At 40.2% G+C, this 20,968-nt stretch overlaps 1 protein-coding gene across 5 annotated transcripts in view; it reads left to right on the top strand.

Annotated features, from left to right (window-relative positions):
* NEDD4 (NEDD4 E3 ubiquitin protein ligase) overlaps window positions 1-20,968 on the top strand; it is a 49,931-nt gene continuing 28,963 nt past the window's right edge. For 2 of the 5 annotated variants that reach the window (XM_072345606.1, XM_072345605.1), the window contains exon 1: window positions 12,427-13,872. In XM_072345606.1, the coding sequence (XP_072201707.1) occupies window positions 12,427-13,872 (1,446 nt within the window). Of the gene's footprint in view, window positions 94-4,227; window positions 4,302-5,828; window positions 5,908-6,967; window positions 7,007-8,422; window positions 8,477-12,426; window positions 13,948-20,968 lie in introns of those variants that run through there. The other 3 variants (XM_072345608.1, XM_072345609.1, XM_072345604.1) reach the window with 3 other exon arrangements.

Below are 20,968 nucleotides of genomic sequence, written 5' to 3'. Positions count from 1 at the left end.
GCGAGGCCGTGGCGGGCGGCGCGCGGGGCCGGCAGGGCGGTACGCGGCATGGCGGCCTCTCCCGTGGAGGTGTTCGGGCTGCCCGGAGAGGAGGTGAGGCCCGCGGGACGCCCGGCTCGGCGCGGGGCGGGCGGTGGCCGAGGGGGCGGGCGGAGAGCGCGACCGCGGGGAGCCCAAGGAGCCCGGCCGGGCGGGGGTCCTCCGAGGGGCCGGGGAGGGGGGGCTTCCGGCGACGGGCTGCGGTGGGCTGAGGGGAGAGAACGGGCGGGGGCCGCGGGCGGGGCGGGCTTCAGCGTGGGGCCGCCCAGCGGCGGGGCGGCGTCCCGGGGCGGCTCTCCTCAGCTCTCCTCGGCTCCCGGGGCCGTGCGCGGAGGCGGCTCCGGGTCCCGACGTCCCGCCCACGGCTGCGGCTTTGTTTGTGGGCGCCGCGCGGAGCTCGCTGCTGCTGCCGCTGTCCGTGTCCGTGGGAGGCGGGCGGTTCGCGTCCCGGCTGCGCGCCGAGCTTCGTCGTGGTGACGCGCCGATTTTTGTCGGGAAGAAGCGACGCCGCTGTGGGAGCTGTGCGCTGCGCGAGGCTGCGGGGGCTGCGGCACAGAGATGGCTGGGCCGGGCTGCGCTGCCCCCAGGCCTTATCCGCTCTCTGTTACAATGCGACTCGTAATTTGCGCGGTGTTTTCAGAGGAGTAGCTGTGAACCTCTCGTAGATCGCTTATTTTCCTCTTAGGATTGCAGACGGGCTGGAATAGTGCTAGAGAATTGCCACAGTGCGCTGCAGGGCTCCGTTGCCCGCTGTTCTCATAGAGCCTCTTAATGGTCGCCAGCAACTTCGGGGCCGTCTAGCTGGGCTGACAGCACTCCCCCCAGGCGCTGTGTTCCAGCTGACTCCAGTAAATTTTACTCAGCTTAGGCTCTTATTGGCCACCCTCGCTAAGGGGAAAGTGTTTTGAAATCTGGTCAAAGCTGACGCTTTCCCATCTTTCCTATGTTTCTTGGAACACAGACCCAGTTTGGAGAAGGATGCAGAGCTCGGGTGTGTAACAAATCCATCAGATCCAACTTTGTCCATAACTCACAAGTTTAGCCAAACCTCTTCAAGTTACAAATGTGGAAAATACCCTTTGTTTACGGTCACAGACTTGCTGTGTAGCTCTCATGTATGATTCTGCGTGCCCAGTTCAGATTGAGCAACCTCGGGGCTATAGAAAACCTGCAGCTCGCTGCTTTGGCCCTGGGTGCTGGCATGGAGCCTCAGCTTCCTGTCTGTGTTCTGTTGTTGGTCGGTTTGTGCTTGACACAGGATTGCTAACATGATATTGCTGGCACAAATAAAGTGATGGTGAAGAGGCTGGGCTCCAAAGGAAACTGTAATTGAGGTTGTTTTGTGCACACCTGCTTATTTTATGTACTGTACTCGGGAACCTGAATTTCAGTGCCCAAATCTAGCAGCTCTTCGTTGCTCTGGTTCAGTTTTCTGTGAAATGGGTATCTGTCTCTGTTCCTCACAGGACTTCTTGTGACTTGAATTGGTGAGCACTAGAAAGGGCTGTGTTGAAAGCTGTTAGTTCTGTGCTCAGAGCAGGATTTTAACGCTGTGTGAGAAGTGACACCTGAGGTCGTGTGCTGAAAAAGGAAGAAAGGAGAAAATGGGGGTGGGAGGCATCTCTCAGGAGTCTGAGTCCTCTGTAGTTCTAAATAGGATCAATGTGCAGAGACAGGGTAAAATAGCCACAGTATAGGAATGACGTCGGAATAAAACTGGATGCTGATCGAGAGTCTTGATTATTTTAAAAACTATCTTACATTGCAGCAGTGCAGAAAGCAGAGAGGAAAAAAAGGGAAATGAGCAAATTATACTCCTACACCTCACCTGAGTGTAGAAAAATAAAGAGCATTAAGAACGCTTAAAGCGATTACTTTTGCTCATCTCATTAACCTGTTCTAAAAGAGGAAGGCAGTGCCCTGTGCGTGCTTCCCACCTCCACACACACCTTTTACCCCCTGCCCATTACGTGCTGCTGGCTCAGCACTGCTGCTGCTTTGCTCTCCCACAGGAGCGGTGCTTGCTGCCTTTAGCCATAGGTTTTTTGGCTGAGCGTGTTCCTAAGCATTATTTGTATGTTAATAATGTGTATGTTCGAGTCCTTGGCTCCCGGTCTGACTTTATTTCTCCCAGCTCTCGTATCACCCAAATAGCATGATGATGTAAAGTCACACAACACGCAGCTCAAAAAAAGCAAACTACGTTTGGTCTGTTTTGAGGATTAAAGCAGCAGCTCTACAGGCAAAACCACATCCTGCTTGTGCCCGTCCATCACTTTAACTGTCACCAAGGAGCTGCCCTCTCTGGGATAAGTGCTCTTGTCTTCTGCAGGTCACCAAGGATTTATTTTACGTGTACATTGTTTCTTTCTGGAAAATCTGAGATATACTCTAAAGCAATATAAAGGTACACTACTGGTGCAGTTTTTTATGAGTGCTGAGCTCGCTGCTGGTGAACTGAATGTCTTGGCTGTACTGCTTATCTTCTGTGCTTCTACAGGCCTGTCACCACAACCCGTGTGGTGCTGCTGTATTTCAGAGGTGATAACAGGATGTTCTTGCCTACAGCAGTTGTTTGCTACATGTGCTCTCTGTGGGAGTACTTGGTCACTTTTACACTGGCTTCTTCAAAAAGCACTGCCGTGCCGCATTAACAGCCCTAGCTTTGGGCTTTCCACACGTTCTCTGTGAGTTTCATCTCTAGAGGTATGCTTAAAATTTCAAAACTTGGATCAGAGACTAAGGTAGGAAAACAAACAAAGTGCACTTGGCTTATCTTACGTGAGAATGTTGCCTGTTGATTTGGGGATCTCTGGTGAGCTGATCAGCTGACTAGGCTGGCAGAAAATCATCTGGCACAGTGAGGTGAGTTCATCCCGTCAGTTCTGCAGTTTGAACAGTTGCATGGAAGGTTCTGCTGCATCCTAGAATTGGTATGAAGGAGATGATACCAGGAGCAGGTATACCGTGGGATTGTTCTATCTGGACACGTTAAGGGCCCACTCATCTTTAGATCAGGTCAGGGTGTGCGCGGATGTGATTTGCCATGTGGAATTCAAGAGCCTCACAGCTCGACTGAGATCAGCAGAGCCTGATCATCGGTGTGTGGGGGGCAGAGGTCAGACAGTCATCCTGCAGACAGCCCTCTGTCCTCTGCAGGATGTTCAGGGTAGGAGAGAAGAATGAATCATTCAGCGTAATGTGCTTCCAACTCCACTGAGGTTAACCCATCTGAATTTCTCATGTCTGCCTCGCTCAGTAGCGTGACCAGAGCTGTGTGCAGCTTGGGTGCCATAGAAGCCACAGGGCTGTTTGAACTGCAGTGATAGCAACATGCTCACTCTTACCATGTTGCTCTACAAGGTCTTCATGTGTGCTGCATAGTACATCCAAATCAGTAGGAGAGTACTGCAAGTCTCTCAAGGGAAAATGGTGGCTGCTGGTGCCCAAGTGTCATCTTTCTGAGGCGTGTTTGGGAAACAGGGCTGCTGGGAACAGCTATATGTGAGGTTAGCCATCGTGTCCTGTAGCATTAAGCACATTGACTCAGCAGAATCCCACTTGAGAATGCTGAGATCCCAGATAAATTAGTTAAAACAAACAAACAAAAAACCCTACCATTTTGATATAGCTGGTGTGTTGAGTTCTTTACTACTGTATGCAATACGATGTTGATAATGCTTGGAAAGGGGTAAAAGTAGGATCAACTTGCCACTGAATTTTAGAACTTGTTCTGTCAGACAACATATCTGCACTGATCTGTAGTTTTCAGTGTGAATGCAGAATTGTGCCAGTGATTGCTTTTTGGCTCTGTAGACTAAAAACAGATCTGAGAAATGAATTGTATGGGAAATTGGTAATCACAGCCTGAACCTCTGATTAATCAACTGAGGCTGGTGTTGGGTCAGCTGTGGGAGCACAGGTGAGAGTAATTTAGCTGTGCTCCTGGAAGGAGTGGAGCTTGACTCCACCTCCTCTAGGCCTCATTTAAGGGCTGACCACCACTAATGCAGCATCTCTTGGAGATTGCTCACTGGTGAGATTGCCTCAGCATTTCCCAGTGAAGACATCCATATCAGTGAGTTTTTCCTCATAAATAACCTTTTGAATATCTGTTACCATCTTTGTATCATTCCTCCTTATGTGAATGTACTGAATGCATCCTAAATATGGCATTTTGTATTTCAGGAGAACACGCGAATTGTCAGGGTGAAGGTTATAGCTGGAATTGGTCTGGCCAAGAAGGATATCCTAGGAGCCAGGTAAGAACACAAGGGGTTAATGTCTTAGGAGACATTGATTATTTACTTTCCATAGCTATTTATCTTAGTAAAGCCCACTGTATCTGTTTCAAAAGAAAGAATTGTTTTAACAGACACCATATAAATGACCTGAGGCTATATAAACGTGGTGATGTGTGCTTTCTTGCCTCAGAGTTACGTGGACAGACCTTATTCCCTAGCAAAGCAATGCGTGGGAAAGCGTAATTCTCCACATAATACAGCGGTTCTGTGAGGGAGGACATTTACATGTGTATGTTTCTCTTCAGGTAGAGTGCAGTACAATAGTTTGATAGAGAATAATAGCTCAATTATAATCAAAATTATCTCAATAGTACTTTAAAGGCTTGGGGTGAGTGCAGTTCTCAGCAGCACAACAAGACTATTTTAACCCAAATTACCTGCAGAGGAACAGCATCCACTAGTTCTATAGATGTGGTGAACCAGTGCCAGGGGCTACAGGCTCTGGGTATGTACCAATTTCTAAGTTAACAATCTGTAAAAGGGAAGAAACAATTAAAGTGGCTTAACGTTTACCACAGTAAAGATCAGACTGCGAGGTGCTTTGCAGGATCTTGTAGAATTGGCAAGCAGCGGCATGCAGCTTATGGTAACGTTTTTTCTTCTGCCCTTTGAGCAGAGGGACTGGAGAAGAGCCGGTGGCATTAATATTAGATCTCCTGTCAGCTTTTTTTTGGCATACGTAGAGGAATGCAGGAATAATGCACTAGCAATATTGTTATTATTTACTTGTGCCATCAGTTTAGCATTAGAAAAATTTCTTGTGTGATATTCATGTTGTTTTTCTTAAGCCATAGAATGTCTTGTATTTTTTTTAATGACGTATGAGTTTTTAACTCTCCAAGAAAAATAGTGGCAGATTTTTGCATCGGAATGAAATGCTTTGCCCCTTTCCTTGAAAAGAGTAGGAATATTGATCGTAGGAAGGGGAAAAAAAAACCCAATCTGAGGCAGTAGACCATTTTAAGCAGTCCTCTTAGTCACTTTCATTAACGAAACATTCAGGTTAATCTCAAACTCTCTGGAACAGAGCATGTTAAAAAGATATTGCATGTTTAAGGAAGCACCTCAGATGCTGGGTGTTCCAAGTTGTTTTGGTCAAAACCAGGATGTATAATACTTGAAGCATTTTTCAGTCACAGCTGGTTGTGTGTGTTTTGTAGAAGCACATCAGGAGGTTTTAAACCTTTCCTCGTGAAAGGAGAATTGCAAAAAGAAGAAAGACTCCAATTGTAGTGATATGCGGAATGTAAAACAGCAGAGCTGCTATGGAGTTAAAAGCTAATTTAAACGTTATTACTGATACTGTTTAGAAAATGTTTCTAAGTGTCAATATATATATGTAGTCCTTATAAAGTAATTGTAACTCCTAGTTTCATAGCTTCTGTTAATTTAAACCTTTTAAAGCTCAACTGCTAATAATGCTGACAAAAAGAAAAAGGATATCTAGCAACTTGCTTATCTTTTTTTTTTTGTTTTTCCCCTCAGTGACCCATATGTGAAAGTGACAGTGTATGATCCAGTGAATGGAGTCCTTAGCAGTGTTCAGACAAAAACTATTAGAAAGGTTAGCTTACTTGTCTTTGTGGATGTGGGTTTTATTTCTTTCATTAAACTCTGAGGAAGAAGTTAAAATGACAAGAAATATGGGGGCTAACATCCCTCCTGAGTGAAAGAAACGTTCTCTAGTCTACTCTGTTTTTCTGTTTGTGGTATTACTTAAGTATTTTCCTTTCAATAAATTTGTTGGCCTAAGCAGTAAAGATAAGGTAAGCAATGACTCAAAACTAAGTGGTTAATGGAAATACTGGATTGCTTTGATTGTTTTAGGTCAATAACGGTGTAATAATCTGTCTCTTTCTATACGACTTTACTGTCTTGTACCAAATCGTATAGTTCACCTGAGCTGTGATACTTTTGGTTTCTCTGGGATATCTGCAGACAAAAGTCAATGTTAGAAGTAATAATTCATGGTAGATCTATGAAAAATGAGAGATTATACACGAGAGAGAAAAGAATCTTCCAAATGGCTGTTGGTAATGACTGTGATTTGTGTTATGAGCTGACCCAAGGGTTGTTCTGTGTTTCTGTTTCACCTTCATGCTGACAATTGTTATTAAGCATGTATAGTATTTAAGATAGGCACCCTCAAAATTGATGTGTGGTTGATCAGAGAATGTTGGTTTTGGTCCACCTGTGCCTGGTGTGTCTAGATGGCATTGTTGAGAGATCTGGCATTTGCTAAGAGTTCATAACTTAGAATTAATTTGTGCTTATGTGTAAGCAATGCAGATAGCGGATATGGACTTGAGAGGAAGCAGTGAGTGTTACTGAAGATATACAGTAAATTAACTGATTTACATGGCAGGATGGGCTGCCTTCTGCATCCCTGCCGTTACCCAAAATCTGGAAATACATGTGTAAATCGTATCATCAATTTTGCACAGCATTAAACGGCATAAGACTATTATGACTTTTATCTATAATAACAAGATTAAATCTTCTGTACTTGAAGTAGGTTGTTACAGGAGATGAAATAGATGTGACACGTGAAAGAAAAGCAGAAAAAGACACTGGAATGTTGTTGGTACTGTAACCAATGTTGTCCTTTTCCTCCTTACATACAGTCCTTGAACCCAAAGTGGAATGAAGAACTTTTATTTCGAGTAAGTGTTTGAGGTGTTTTGTGTTTTTTTAATTATGTTATTACCTGAGTTGGTTGTTACGTTAATAATCATTTTTATTTTCTTGCAGCACCATTTTAAACCAGAAATGCAGAGCTTATAATTAATGTTCAAAGGCTCACGGACTACTTTCCTTAGCAGAACATCTGTTATTTTCAAGACTGAACATTTTACTGTAGCACAAATACAAATCTTACCTTCTTTGTTCCATTAATGCACAAAAACTTGGGCATGAATTTATCAGCTAGTTTTGGGATGGCACAGATTTTGGCTAATTGGTGCCAATTGGTAGTGTTGCATAATGAACATAGTATTATTTAAACTTTAGGAACAAAATGTAGATTTGATGTTTAATTTAGGTCTTATTTGTCCAACAAGCACATAGTCAGAATGTGCACTGTGTTGTTGAGTGTTTCAGGAACTGGGAGGACCCGATTTTTTTTTAAGTGACTACTAAAGAACTCTTGAGTTCTGAATTTGGAATGTGAGAAAACTGCCTTTGTGTAGCGTGCCCAAGTGATGATGAATTTCCCTCCTCTTATAAACAACTTAAATCTTGAATAATGAGGAAATTGTGACCTTATATAAAGTAACATCAGTTAAAATAAAGTATCATCAGTTTCCAGTCAGAGCTTTTCTGCAACATAAAAAATGCTGTACTCTTGGATATCTTTATATGTATGGTTAATTCTAGAAAGCAGTTTTTTTTTTATTCCCATCTGATAAGCTTATTAGATTGACTGCTTGGTCTTGTGCCACTGGTGTTATTTTAATTCTTCTCACTTTCGCTGTTCTCTTTCAAGCATTACTGTTGCTTTCTCTTTTTTCCTTATTGCTTAGAAGGAATATCCTCTCATCCATCTTTTTTATCAGTGCTATGTAAGGAAGAAGGTCATTTTCTTGCATTTGTTTGCTATACCTTTTTATAATAACTCTTTTGACTGATAATTGTTTTAATTTTTCTTGCTGCAGTGTTGTCCAAGACCTCTAGTCATTGGTTTAAAATCTTTCATAGAAGACCAATGTGTGGTTCACTAGTTTGCCATCCCTAAACTTAATCCTAAATATTTTTAGGTTATGTATCTTAATGTTAAAAAATACTTTTTGGTCCTTTTAGACCTCTAGTTAAACCAATTTGCTCTGAGCCACTGTTATTGGAGGAAAAGAATTTTAATCTGGATGTCAGCATCATTTAGTTTTTGCTTTGATATACGTAAAAGCAATGATACATTCTTGAACTCTCATACCGAGTTCTGTGAGAAACGGTCATTTTAATTTTGACTTTTTATTATTCTTCCTGTGCTTATACAGAAGGAAAGAAGTATCTCATTTGTCTTAATGACATGACCAGTGGAATTCAGCTGATATTTTAACTACTATCATCTTTCTTTTTCCTAGGTTAATCCTCAGAAACACAGACTCCTTTTTGAAGTGTTTGATGAAAACCGTTTGGTAGGTCCTTTTATATTAATATTGCAATTTAATAAAGGCTTCAGTGAAAATAACTTCATCTGGATTCAATATTCAAAATAAAAATAATAATTAAAAAAAACAACAACAAAAAACTGAAAAAACCAAAAAGAAAACCCAAAGGGAAGACCTGATTTGTTTACTTTTCTGACATTAGCACACTTAGATGTTCTGAAGTAATGAGGCCATAACTCTGAACTTCTAATGTGCTTTAACTCAGAAGCATTTTTTCTTACGTTGCTTCTCCAGTGGTACAACCAAGTCCATCTGTGACACTGAAAGCTCTCTACTGAATGCTTGTTTTTCTTACAAAGCAGTATTGACAGTGTAGATGTTTGTATATGTGGGGGCATTTTTTTTCAATAGCATGAAGGAGTAGTGGGACAGAAATGTGTTTCTTTGTCAACAGGCAGACCCTGAGGAGTCCTCTTTTTCTTCCTGCCCATATGCTCAGTTGTGAGTTACAGAGGCTAATATTTGTGTTGTAGGCCACTTTAACAGACATTTTGTCTCACTGGAATATATACCTTTACTTCAGTAGAACCTAATTGGAGTGACTTGAGTGGTGTTTAGCTTGTACTTCAGACACTGTTTTGCTCTGCTAGCCATTTTGGAGAATATCAATGCCTGAGGAATGTGTGAGCAGCAAAAACCCTTTCATTTTTTCCTAATGCTGTTTGGATTGTCAATAATCTGTTGTACCTTTTATGGAGGGGCTATTCTGCTAATGGTTGAAAGAATGGAAATGCCTGCAAATAGAAGTCTGATTTCTTTTGAATAATTACATTTAAGAAAGGAGAGCTTAATTTCTTGGTTATAGCCATCACGCTATAACAAAGTCATTTTATCACCAGGCTGGTGGTGTTTCTTGTCCCAGATATTTCAAATATTTAAAGCAGCAGCTTTAAATGGAATCACCAGAACTTGTAGTTTACGTGTCAGGATGCTCCGAAGTTAGTCTCAGAATGCTGTTAAGGGCTGCAGTGCAGGCTTAAAGTACTGTCCATAGTCATTGGAACCACACTGCCACCACGTGGAAGTCAGGAGGCATGACTAGAAAATCATAGGCCTAAATTAAGGGGAAAAAAGCAGAGAGTTTGGTTTCCACCAAGAGAATTCCTTGTTGTTCATTCTCTAATAGGAAGTAGATGAGTTGTTTGACCTCTTTGCTTGTGGGAGAGGAATCAACAAGACATCTTACTGGCATCGGTGTGAAACTGTGCTTTGTTTCCTTTATGTGACTGCATTTGGAGATCAAAGCGGCATGACCTAATCACTCACTGTGTAGTTCTGTGATAACATTTTTTTACATCGTTCCCATTTCCTTATTCAGTGGAAAAGGCCGTTTTCCTATTTCTATATAGCTTTCTTTCTCTTAAGTGAACACTGAATTTCCATCCCACGTGTCTTGAACTACTTCAGTTGGTCAGATCATTACTATAGCTGTGATTCTTGGGACATTGACAGTCTTGCTCACTTCTGTTGTCTTCTCGTGTCAAAAATCATGGGTGCCTCGTGCTCTTTCACAAGGATATGCATGCAGCTGTGCTCAGAAGGTGTTTCATCTGAGGTGATTATAGTGGGCTTGTATATCAGTCAGTCATTGTTTGTTCTGCCTGCTGAATTCTCTTACAGTTGTGGGACTGTCTTCATCTTTGTAGAGTTCTGTCCCATGTGTTTTGATTCCCATTAAATTCTGAAGAGAAATCGAAAGCTTGAAATTTCTTCTTGTTTTTAAGTAATGTTGCTTTCCTGAAAACTTGGTTCAAAATTCCTCTTCAAAGTTTGGCATAAATTGGAAGTCCTGCAGGACTGGTTTTATCACCAATACGTCTTAATGACTAACTTTTACTGACAAGAGTATGTCCAGTAAAATTGTTGCAGGTTTTTGTTGCATATGAAACTAATACGTTATGAACTGTGCTGCTGATAGGTGTATTGTTGGGACAGATAGATTCTTGAAGAACTGCATTGTTTCCTCTTCATTCGCATGGTGAAGGGTGTGTGCTTTTTAAAATATATTGCTTGTAGTTCAACTGTAACTCTTTTAAAACCGTGACCAAAAAAGCTTTTATGGTATTTTACTTTTCTTCCTGCTTCAACATGTAACATTAGAAGAAATCCAGCTGGTGAAGCATAATGGAATAGATGAACTATTGTATTTGTTGGCTTTTATGAATAAGGTAGTATTCATTTACTGCTGCATTCTAATCATGGAATTCAGGTAATGGAGTTTAAGTAAGCCCTGGAGTATAATTAGAAAACAAATTTGTTGCTTGCAAATAGAGTACTGTGAATTGGATTCTTGGCTCTTATTTGGGAAGGAGGTTTAAATGTTAATTTTATTACCTTCTAGCTTAAAATACAGCAAAGGTTAAATAAATATGGAGCAGAAAAAACTCTAGTAGTGTGACCTATAAAAGTATAAATGGCCTAGTGTTCTCCTCTGTTTGCACTTTTTCAGCAGCACTAAGTAATTTCATGCTAGTCTGGTAGCTTTTTGTACTGTATGTATGTATTTATACTGTACATATGGCTTCTGTATTCATAAGTACATTCGTATCAAATATGTTTCAAAGAAAGAAAAGGGAAAAAAAAAAAACACAGAAAAAGAAATATTGAAAGGCAAGATTGCCTTTTTTCAGAAGTCCCACTAGATGCCAGCAAAGGACCTTACCAGATGATGAGACAGCGAAATGTTTGTAAGAACTCTCAGTCCTGTTATTCTTTCAGGAGATGACAGTGTATTAGTTACTTTCTATGCTCTTCATTTTGATCAGTTTACTGAAATAAAACCAACTTAGTAGTTAACTATGAATGTAGAAGACAGCTTTTATATATTTATTCCAGATAGCTTTCTTCTGTAATTGTGCTCAGTGACCGTATTTATCGTTGTGCATAATTCTCTCAGTGTTCTGTAGTTTATGTAGCTGGGCATACATTTGCATGCCATATCGAACTGTAATGAATGTCCGCTTATTCTGGGCTTCCAGCAAACAAGATGGTAGTTTGCTTTGCACTGTAAGAATATTTTGTTTCTTTCTACCTTCAACAAGCTGTAATTTGGAAAGGTTGAAATATATTATTTAACATGGCAGTCTGGATGTAAGCACTGAATTATTAATCAGAATATCTTGTTGCACTTTGAGTTTAGAGGCGTCTCACTAAAAAACATTAACTAATTGGTAGGAGATCTTTTCACTGCGTGGAAATCTTTGCAAAGAGTGATTGGTTAAACAGAATGCAGATTGTTAGGTAATGCCAGGTTTCTTTCAAGTTTTGTTTAAATAGCCTAGAAAAACTTTTTTAAGGAGAAGGGTTATTTTGCTGGTTTATGCATAAGTCAGACCTCAGCAGTTTGCTAGCATGGCTACTATTTGGAAATTCAATCCTAGACTTGATACTCAATTATATGGGATTTCATTCCTACCAACTTCCTGTAATTCTAAACCTATGGGTAAAAATATTAGTAGTCATACGCTGCTGGGGAAAGTACGGACACATTGACTCAGCTAGTGCAGCTGCAGCAGAAGCTGCTGTTTTAAACTTGGAAGTGCTGAGAGGTTATTATTATATTCATATATGCAAATTACAGAAGGTATAATCGAAACAAGGTTGATAGTGTTTGTCAGTACGTTGCAGCTGAGGTCGCTGGAATGTAAGTGCTTTATAAATGAATGCTTTCTGACTGCGAGCAATCAAAGACGATCTAGAAACTGCACTTCAACAAATGGCTGACTGATTTCAAGAGGTACAATATCTTTTTTCTTAACACTGCTATCCTGTAGAAATTAGGACAAAGCTTGCAACTTCTTTTATGGGCTTTTACTGTTGTGATGCACTAGCTCCAGGTTCTGTGCAGCTGCCTGTAAACTTTCTGCTGAAGGATCTTTGTGGTTTTAATTTGCTAATATGCATGGAAATAAGAACAAATGGCACGACGGTTAAGATTGCATTTTGCAACCCAAAGAAGAAACACAGATCTGTTATCGGAAACCTCCGAAGATGTTTTGGATAGTAACAATCAAATGTACTTCAAAAAGGCACAGAATTCTGAACCTAATGGTATGCAAATGAAGCTGGCTTCTAGACAAGTTGCTTGTGCACCTGTAATGCAGCAAGTAATTAATCAAGAGGGAAATGCAGCTATTTCTTCACTGCAAAAAAAAAAGAGCACGTCTCTGCACATTTCTCTGCAGTCTAGAAGGCATAATGAATGTTTTCGGTCTGGTGATGCTGCAGCTGCTGGCGAAGATGCTTCATTCATCAGTATTTGTAATGAAGGAAATTGTGGCATCAGAACTGTGGTTGATCATCAAGCTAACGATAGCCATCTGAGCAATACTGCTGTGTGCATCGGCAGTCTTAACAGTATTGCAGCCAGTGACAATGGGTCCTTCAGCAGTGCTGGCAGTGACTATGGATCATGTGCAAGTACCACGAGTGATGGAGGTTCATATAGTAACAGCGTCATCAGTGACAGCAGCAGCGGCACTCTCTCCACAAGCGATGGTTCTTTCTGTTGTGGTGTTGTACACAGTGATTCTTCCTATGGAAACACTGCAAACAAATACGGTCCATACAGAAACAATTCATCTCAGGAGGAAATAGAAGTGTGTAGAATTAATCCTGCTTTTGACCAAGAAGCTTTGTCAGTGAGGAAGAAAACAAAAGTTCCACTGCGGCGGTGTTCATCATTGGTAATTTTCCCCAGAAGCCCTTCCAGTACTCCTCCAGCTTCTCCAGTAACCTCAGGTCAAATGCCACATAGAGGTGCCTATCAAACATCACATAAACTAATTATTTCTCCTAGTGAGCTGGCACACAAGGAAGACCAGACTGTTTCTAAGGGATTCCTTTCAACAGCAGTCAATGGACTTCGACTGTCTAAAACAGTTTGTGCGTCTGGTGAAGCTAGAGACATAAGACAACTTTACTTGCATACATCGTTACGGGACAAAAGTCGAATTTTGAACTGTTCTGAGCAGGCAGCTCGTGAAGAAATAGCTGACAGCTTCTCATGTATTTCAGTCCATCTGACTCCAAGAGCATTTGCATCAAGCAGTGAAATGGTTAATGGCTGTTGCAGTCAAGAGTTAAATCTGAACTCCACTACAAAATACCCTCCTTTAAAACTGGCACGCAGCACATCTGCATGTTTACCCTCAAAAATAGATTCAGAATACCAGATGAATATAAACGAACTGGAAAGACCGAATGCACAGATGAGCAAAGCCCACCATGTTTTGCAAAGAAGTGTTTCGTTGGAAGGATCGCGTCAGAAAGTTTCTTGCTGTTTATCCAGTCTTAAATACAAGTGTCATAATGCAAGGACGTCTCAGTTGCACATACAGTTCAAACCTGGGAACGAAGGAAAAACAAGTGGTGTTAAGAAAAGATATGGAACCTCTAAAAGGGAAATATCTAGCACTTCTTTGTGGAGGCCCCATAAGGTGAGTGTTCTGACTTATAGAAAAATGAGTGTTCTGCAGCTGAAATTAAATTATAAATTTTAACTAATAACATTTGTAATCAAGACTTTAAACACAGCTATTTCAGAATTTCCTAATGTTGTCAAACTGTCATCATTGGGAAGGTTAATTTTTATATTATCCACAACACTTGTTTTTTTTTAGGTTTGATTCTTAAAATATGGTACTGTTTTTGGTGAATTTGTCATATAGGGAAATATCTGTATTTAATATATTATAAACAATTATTTCCTGCTTACATGAACCCAAAGGGATTTTCTTGTTTAAATAACTTCAATGTCTAAATAACTAAACTTCAGTTTTGTAAAGTTTTAAATACGTAACTTTCTAGCTCAATTATAGTAATGATTAACATTGCATATAAAGTTGGCAAAAATGAATAAATTACTATAAAGAAGGCTTTCAGGTTTATTTCATATAGGCTTTATTCTCAGTATGGTTTACGATATGTGAGATTAAAGATAAGTTATATTTGAACAGAGAAACTGTAAATACCATTTGTTTCTGTATACACCCTGAACCACAGGAATTTTCAGTTTCCTTTCCTTTTTTTCCCCCCCCTTCCAACCACTTCTTCAGTCTGAGCAGCACACTGTAACTTAATCTCTCTCCCAACAACATTGCTGTCCAAATTATAGTACTTGGCTCTAGGAGGTTTGTATTAAATATATTGTTTGGTAATGAAGCTTACATCTAGCTGAATTTCAGGAGGGTTTGATCTTATTAACTCTTGAAGCATTTTGTGTTGTTAGTAAAGCATAAACCATATGAAATGTGAATACTAGAACTTGTTATAGTGAGGTTGTGGAAACTTGAACAAACTGAGTATTACTTACTGTTTTTAATTGTGAGCTCTGGAGAAAGAGCAATAATACTTACAAAAGTTATTTCATGTTTTAAGACCTCACTGTCCATTAATTTAAATTACCGTGGTCTTATATTGCTTGTTGAAGCAATGGGTTTTAGGCCAAAGATCTGACAGTTCAGTAAGGAACTAGTAATATTATTACCTGTAAGATAATTTCCTGTGATTTTTATTGCCGTTGCCTTTGGTTAGTGCCTGGTGATTCCCCACTTTTTTTTTTTACTATTTTTTATTTTTATAAATTTGTTTTTTCCCTAAAAAGTCAGATACTTTCTTGTAAAACTCCTGGTCCCATTTTAAGCTTCATTATGAAGTTCACAGTGGATCACTGGAAATCACCATGTACTTCATTGATTCCTCATCCCAAAGTCGCCCTGTAAAGCTGATGGCAAATTCCACAATAAGCACAAACAGATTATGGCATTTTAAGTAGTCTGGATCTAGTTATTCCTAACTTGTTTTTTCTTCTTCACTGTTTTCTTTGAGTCATGCATTTCAAGTACTTTTCACTGCCGGCTTCTGTGTTTAATGTCAATTAATGTGTAAAATATATTTAAATATTGAATGAATTTTACTACATTTAGTTTAGATAACGTGCAAGTTCAGGATGATTTTGTCAGTGTTTCTGGAGAACGTCACTGAACTGATAGTTGGTTTTGGTTCTTGGAAATGGTGTTCAGAGTGGATTGTCAGGAAATCCAGGCCAGATTTCACTTTTTAAAGTACTTTATATATGAAGAATCTGAATCCCAAATAGCGGCAGTTTTGTACCTGTTGTGTATTTGCAGATATTTGACTTTTGTCAACTATATAATTTGTACCATGCCCACTAATTAAAGGGATTTTTAATGTCAGAAAACTGGATAAGAGGGGCTTTATATTAGTGTGTTTTCCTCTATATTCTTCTGAAAGGCACAGAGCCATATCACTTCTGAGATCTTTGTATACAATATCCTATCAAGCGTGTTATCAAATATAAAAGCCCCCCCACCAAACCAAGCAAAAGCTGTAGTTGACTTCATGGCAGTTCAGCAGTTCAGTAGAGTATATTAGAGGAATAATTTTATATTTGAAAAATGTAATGGATTCTATGGCAATCATTTAATTATACAGTCCAATTAATTATCATGGTGTGTTGTGACTCATTTAAAAATAAACAACTCCCAAAATATTTCTCTTGACTCCAGTTAGTCTGGCCTAGTATATTGATACGCTGAGTCCGAGTTCAAATTTAACAAGTTGATACTGGAGTAGCGTTTAGTAATGTCAGCTATCTGTACAGAGCAGTCATGAAATCAAATCAGTGCTATGGTCAGAGACTGCGGAGTCTGAAGCAGTGAGAGCTCTATGCATTCTTTTCTTATGTGCCTAGCTACTAGCCCTCAGCCACCTAGTATCAGGTTTCGTGCTTTCTATAATCAACAGCTTGTTAAAGGCTGACTTAAATAAATAAAAATCAAAACCCAATTTCTGTGACAACTGGCCTTGGATTATTTTTAATTAAATTTAAAAATATGGGGAATGATGATGGTGTGCGTGCCACTGCTGGTCTTTACTGGAAATATGTTGAATAGATTCTGCAGTAGATAATGGAATTTCATTTGTACGAGCAGGAGGAAGAGGTATATGAGTACACAGCTTAATCACTGAAGGTTGTCCTTGACTTTGTTTTTAATATTATTTTCCAATACATATATACCTTATGTTAGGTATCCCTGTTGACATTAACAATTCCTTCAAAGGCACCATCACTGCTGGTTAGAAGATGTAATCAATAAATCAGCTTGCAAATATGTATGCCTTTATAGTAGTTTCTTATACCCTTAACAGAAGCATTGTATTGTCTTCCTTTCTCGCTTGCAAGTAGTTTTGCTGAAGTTTTGTCCTTGTTGTGTGAAATGCACATTGAAGAAAAATCTTCAGAGGTGGTGTATGCTGTCAATTTAGGGGAGGAAGAAAAAACACAGAAGTTGGAACTCTTAAGCTATTTTTCTCATGTTGTGAAACTACATTTTGCACTTTTAAAAGAGCATGTTGTTTGACTCTTTCAGTAATAATAGCATGAAAAGTGTTAATTACTATCGACCAGCTTGGTAATCTAAATCTTGGAGAAATAATGGGAGGAGTTTGTGTGTGAGGGTGTCCCTCTTTGCTGATAGTCTCTCCAGCTGACCTGTATGTGCTGAGGGGACCAAAGCATGTCTGTGGAAGATCTTCATTCCCACAGTTAAAGTTGTATCACAAGGTTGTGCTGAGTTTGCAAAAATAGAGGATGGTTTGGGTTGGAAGGGACGCTAAAGATAATCTTTTGCTAGATCAAGTTGCCCAAAGCCAGGTCTAACCTACCCTTGGATACTCTCAGGGATGGAGCATTCACAGCTTTTCCACAACCCATCTCAGTGTCTCATGACTCTTATAGTGAAGAGCTTCTTCCTTATAGCTCATCTAAATTTACCCTTTTTGAGTTTAAAGCCATTACTTTGTCCTGTCACTACAGGCTCTTCTTAAGAAGTCTCTCCATCTTTCTTAACTCCCTTTAAGTATCAAAAGGCTGCTGAAAAGTCTCCACAGAGCCTTCTCCAGACTGAACAACTGCAGCACTCAGCATTTTCTCAGCTCTTTGTACCCACACCAACAGCTCCGTGTCTTTCTTGTTTTGAGGGCTCCAGGCCTGAACACAGTGCTCCAGATAGAGCTTCCCAAGAGCAGGGTAGAAGTCATGTCCCTTGCTTGCCTATCCATTCGTTTTTTTGATGCAGTTCAGGATATGGTTGGCTTTCTGGGCTGTGTGCATGCACTTCTAGCTCATGTCCAGTTTTTTTATCCTCCTGTACCTCCAGGTTCTTCTCCACAGGGCTGCTCTCAATGCATTAAACCCCCAGTCTGTGCTTATACTGCAGATGCAGTACCATGCCCTTGGCCTTGTTGAACTTGATGAGATTCAGGTGGCCCCACTTCTCTAGGCTGTCCAGGTCCCTCTGGCTAGCATCTCTTCCATCTACTGTATCAGCTTCACAACTGAGGTTGGTGCCATCCACAAGCTTGATGACACTGCACTCAACCCTGTTGTCTGTCAATAAAGATGTTAAATGGTACCACTCTCCAAATGGACTCCTGATGGGCTGACCTACACCTTCACCTGGATGTTGAGATATTGACCTCAGCTGTCAGCCAATTCCTTATCTCCTAGGTAGTCCATCCATCAAATAAATCTCTCATCAATGTAGAGATAAAGATGTCATGTGGGACCATATCAAAGGCTTTTTTATGCTTCATTGAATAAAAAGGGAAGTGTGATGAGAAAGGGGAAGACAACTGTGGCTTGTTTCCAGCTGTCTCCATCTTGGTGTGTTAAACAGAGGGGCTGCATGGATGTTGTCTGTGTTTCAGATTTGTGCAAAGAAGTGAGGTGAAAAAGGGTCAGATGAAGCAAGAGGTGGTAAAGGGCAAATCACAGATTTGACATCTCTATATTATTTATGATGTTATGATAACCTCGTCACCTAGTAGTGTTCATATTGTTCAGTATTGCATGTCCTGAAGGCTCGTGTTACAGGGCTGTCTATTGCCTGTTGCTATGTTATGGTGTATCAGGTCAGTCAAGGAGAGTCCGAGTTGCATTTGGCAGTAATGAACCAGTAACATTCAGGTTATGGTCATGCTGTAACAGACACTGTTTTGACTGCAGCAGAATACTTCACTAGCCCTTTATATTGAAGCTTTTTAGTCAGCAGCAAAAGTTACATGTATATATTAAAAAGTAATTTTTGTGCTCCGCACTAATTATAATTAGCCTCATTCTGTTTATAGCCTGCAGTTGAACTGAATGTGGGTTGGTTTTTCATATTCCAACAAAAGGGGAGACTAAAACTATATACGTTTTTAATTACCCTGCCTTCAGGCTGACTCATGGTCCTTTTGATCTACCACAGGAGAGTGGGTAAAATTGATGGTTTGGTTTCTTTAATATAGGCAACGGCTATTTTTCCTGCATCTCTGAGGCTTAGTAAACATTAAGAACGTTATGAAGTAAAACTTGCTTCCAAGGCAAGGTGGAGACGTTGTTTCCTTCAGTTCTGATTAGCCAAATAACTCAGATGCTTTCAGGTACAAGACTGTGATCATTGCTGTGATGCTTTTTATTTTATTTATGGAGATTTTAAATATATATATATTATATATATATGTGTGTATATATATATATATGCCTTTGTAAGCCCTGTAAGATAAGACAGCAGAGCTGAATGTACCTCTGGGTATTCTCTGAAGAACTGTCAAGAAGCCTGGGTTGCTGAAATACTGATAAAATGAAATATTTTTTGATGTACTTAGGATGTCTTTCTGGAGGAGGGTGGCAGGTAGTATTGCCAGTGTTTTCGAATGACTGAAGGGGAAAGAAGAGGGGGATTACAAGCTACTGCTTTATACAGGACTCTTAAATTGTAAAAATATTTGACAAGAACACCCAGCAGAAGTTCTTGATAAGTGATCTCAGGGCACAGGTGTGGAAAATATTTATTCATTGATAACATTAATTGCTAATTAAAAGACAAGAAATAGAAGTGAGAATTGAATTGTCAGCTCTGAAGTTGCAAACAATTCTGTGGCAGTGAGTGACTAGATGGATAGAATGGGTGATTAAAAAATCACTGTTGATGAATACCAAGGGAAAATTGGCATTGGGAAAATAGCTGATGATGCATGCATGCTAACGGGCACCCATACTGGTCAAGAAATATTCTGTCATGGTGAGTGGCTTACTGATTAGAGTTAAACTCTAATCTGGTTGACAGTTACAAAGCAAATAAAATATTGGGATATAATAAAGTAATAAATAAGTAACGAAGTAACAAAATTGAAAATGCCATAATGGTGTTGTACAAACCCACATGTGATGTGCTTATTTCTGGTCATCCCCTTTCAGAAAACATCCATAAAATTGCTGGGAAAATACAGTCAGAGGTCACAAGATTGGGATAAGTTCTATGCGAGGAGACCGAGAGCTTTTCAGCTTGGAGAGGGAAGGAGGGGAGAGTGATATAAAGGGTGTTCTGTAAAATTACAGTTCAAGGGAGGAGAATGTAAACAGAACTTACTCTTGTATCACAGATGTATTCTCTATTGTGTTGCTGTTGCACGAAGCTGTGGGTACCAAAATAGAAATGGATTTCAAAAAGAGGCTCTGTAAGTTTTTCAGTCTGTCAAAGTGTATTGCATTTTAGACAGAGGAAAAAAGTCACTAACAGTAGTTAATTGTAATATGGAGGATATACTGGAGGTTGTGCTATTAACTATTGCTTCTATCATCTCCTTAGCATCTGTTCTTTGCCACAGCAGGGAAAGGATACAAGGTTATGTAGAACACTGACCCGATGGTTAGGTTGTCTCACGCCTGCCCAGCCCTTGCAGCCACCTAGGCTCAAATGGTAGAAATGCTTTACAGTTCTCCCTTCAGCCTAGGCTGAGTTTTTTGGTGCATTCCAACACGTGTTTTTTAGAAGTGGATGATATTCACAGGTTGAGCAAGCAAGCAGAACGGAGTGGTATTCTCAAGTAAGTCACTGGCTTACAACTTGTATTCTACCCTTGTCTGAAGGGGACTGCCCTGCATTTCTGTGAAGTGTCTCTGTTTCAAATGAACTTTCTTCATCCCTCCATGTGACGAACAGAACTTGCTGCTTTGGGAACACAGCCAGCAAAATGTTTGTAGCTTATTTCAGTGCTAGTTTATGGATCTACAATCATCTCTGTTTTAATAGATCACTCACTCAGTGTCTTTGCATCATGGCAGTTTAAGGTAAACTGAAAAGTCTACAGATGGATACAATTACTAAGACCTAGGGCTGCTTTCAGTCTATCATAAGCAAACAATTTAATGACATCTGCAAGTCTCTGGCTGAAATCATATGCAAGCTTTAATCAGAGTCATTGAAGATAGAACATATTGTTCCAGCCCCAGCAGGGGGATTGAGCTATATGATCTTTTGAGGTCCCTTCCAATCCCTGACATTCTGTGATGTTAAAATATAAATGGAGCACTGCAGCTACTGAGGAAGAGGAGTATGGGAAGAAACTGAACGTTTTGCTGGACCTATCTGGCTTCTCTGGCAGTGTGTG

The sequence above is a fragment of the Excalfactoria chinensis genome, chromosome 10 (genome assembly GCF_039878825.1).
Source record: "Excalfactoria chinensis isolate bCotChi1 chromosome 10, bCotChi1.hap2, whole genome shotgun sequence".
Lineage (NCBI taxonomy): Eukaryota > Metazoa > Chordata > Aves > Galliformes > Phasianidae > Excalfactoria > Excalfactoria chinensis.
Note: the sequence above shows the minus strand (reverse complement) of the source record. Positions and strands in the feature narration are given on the sequence as shown.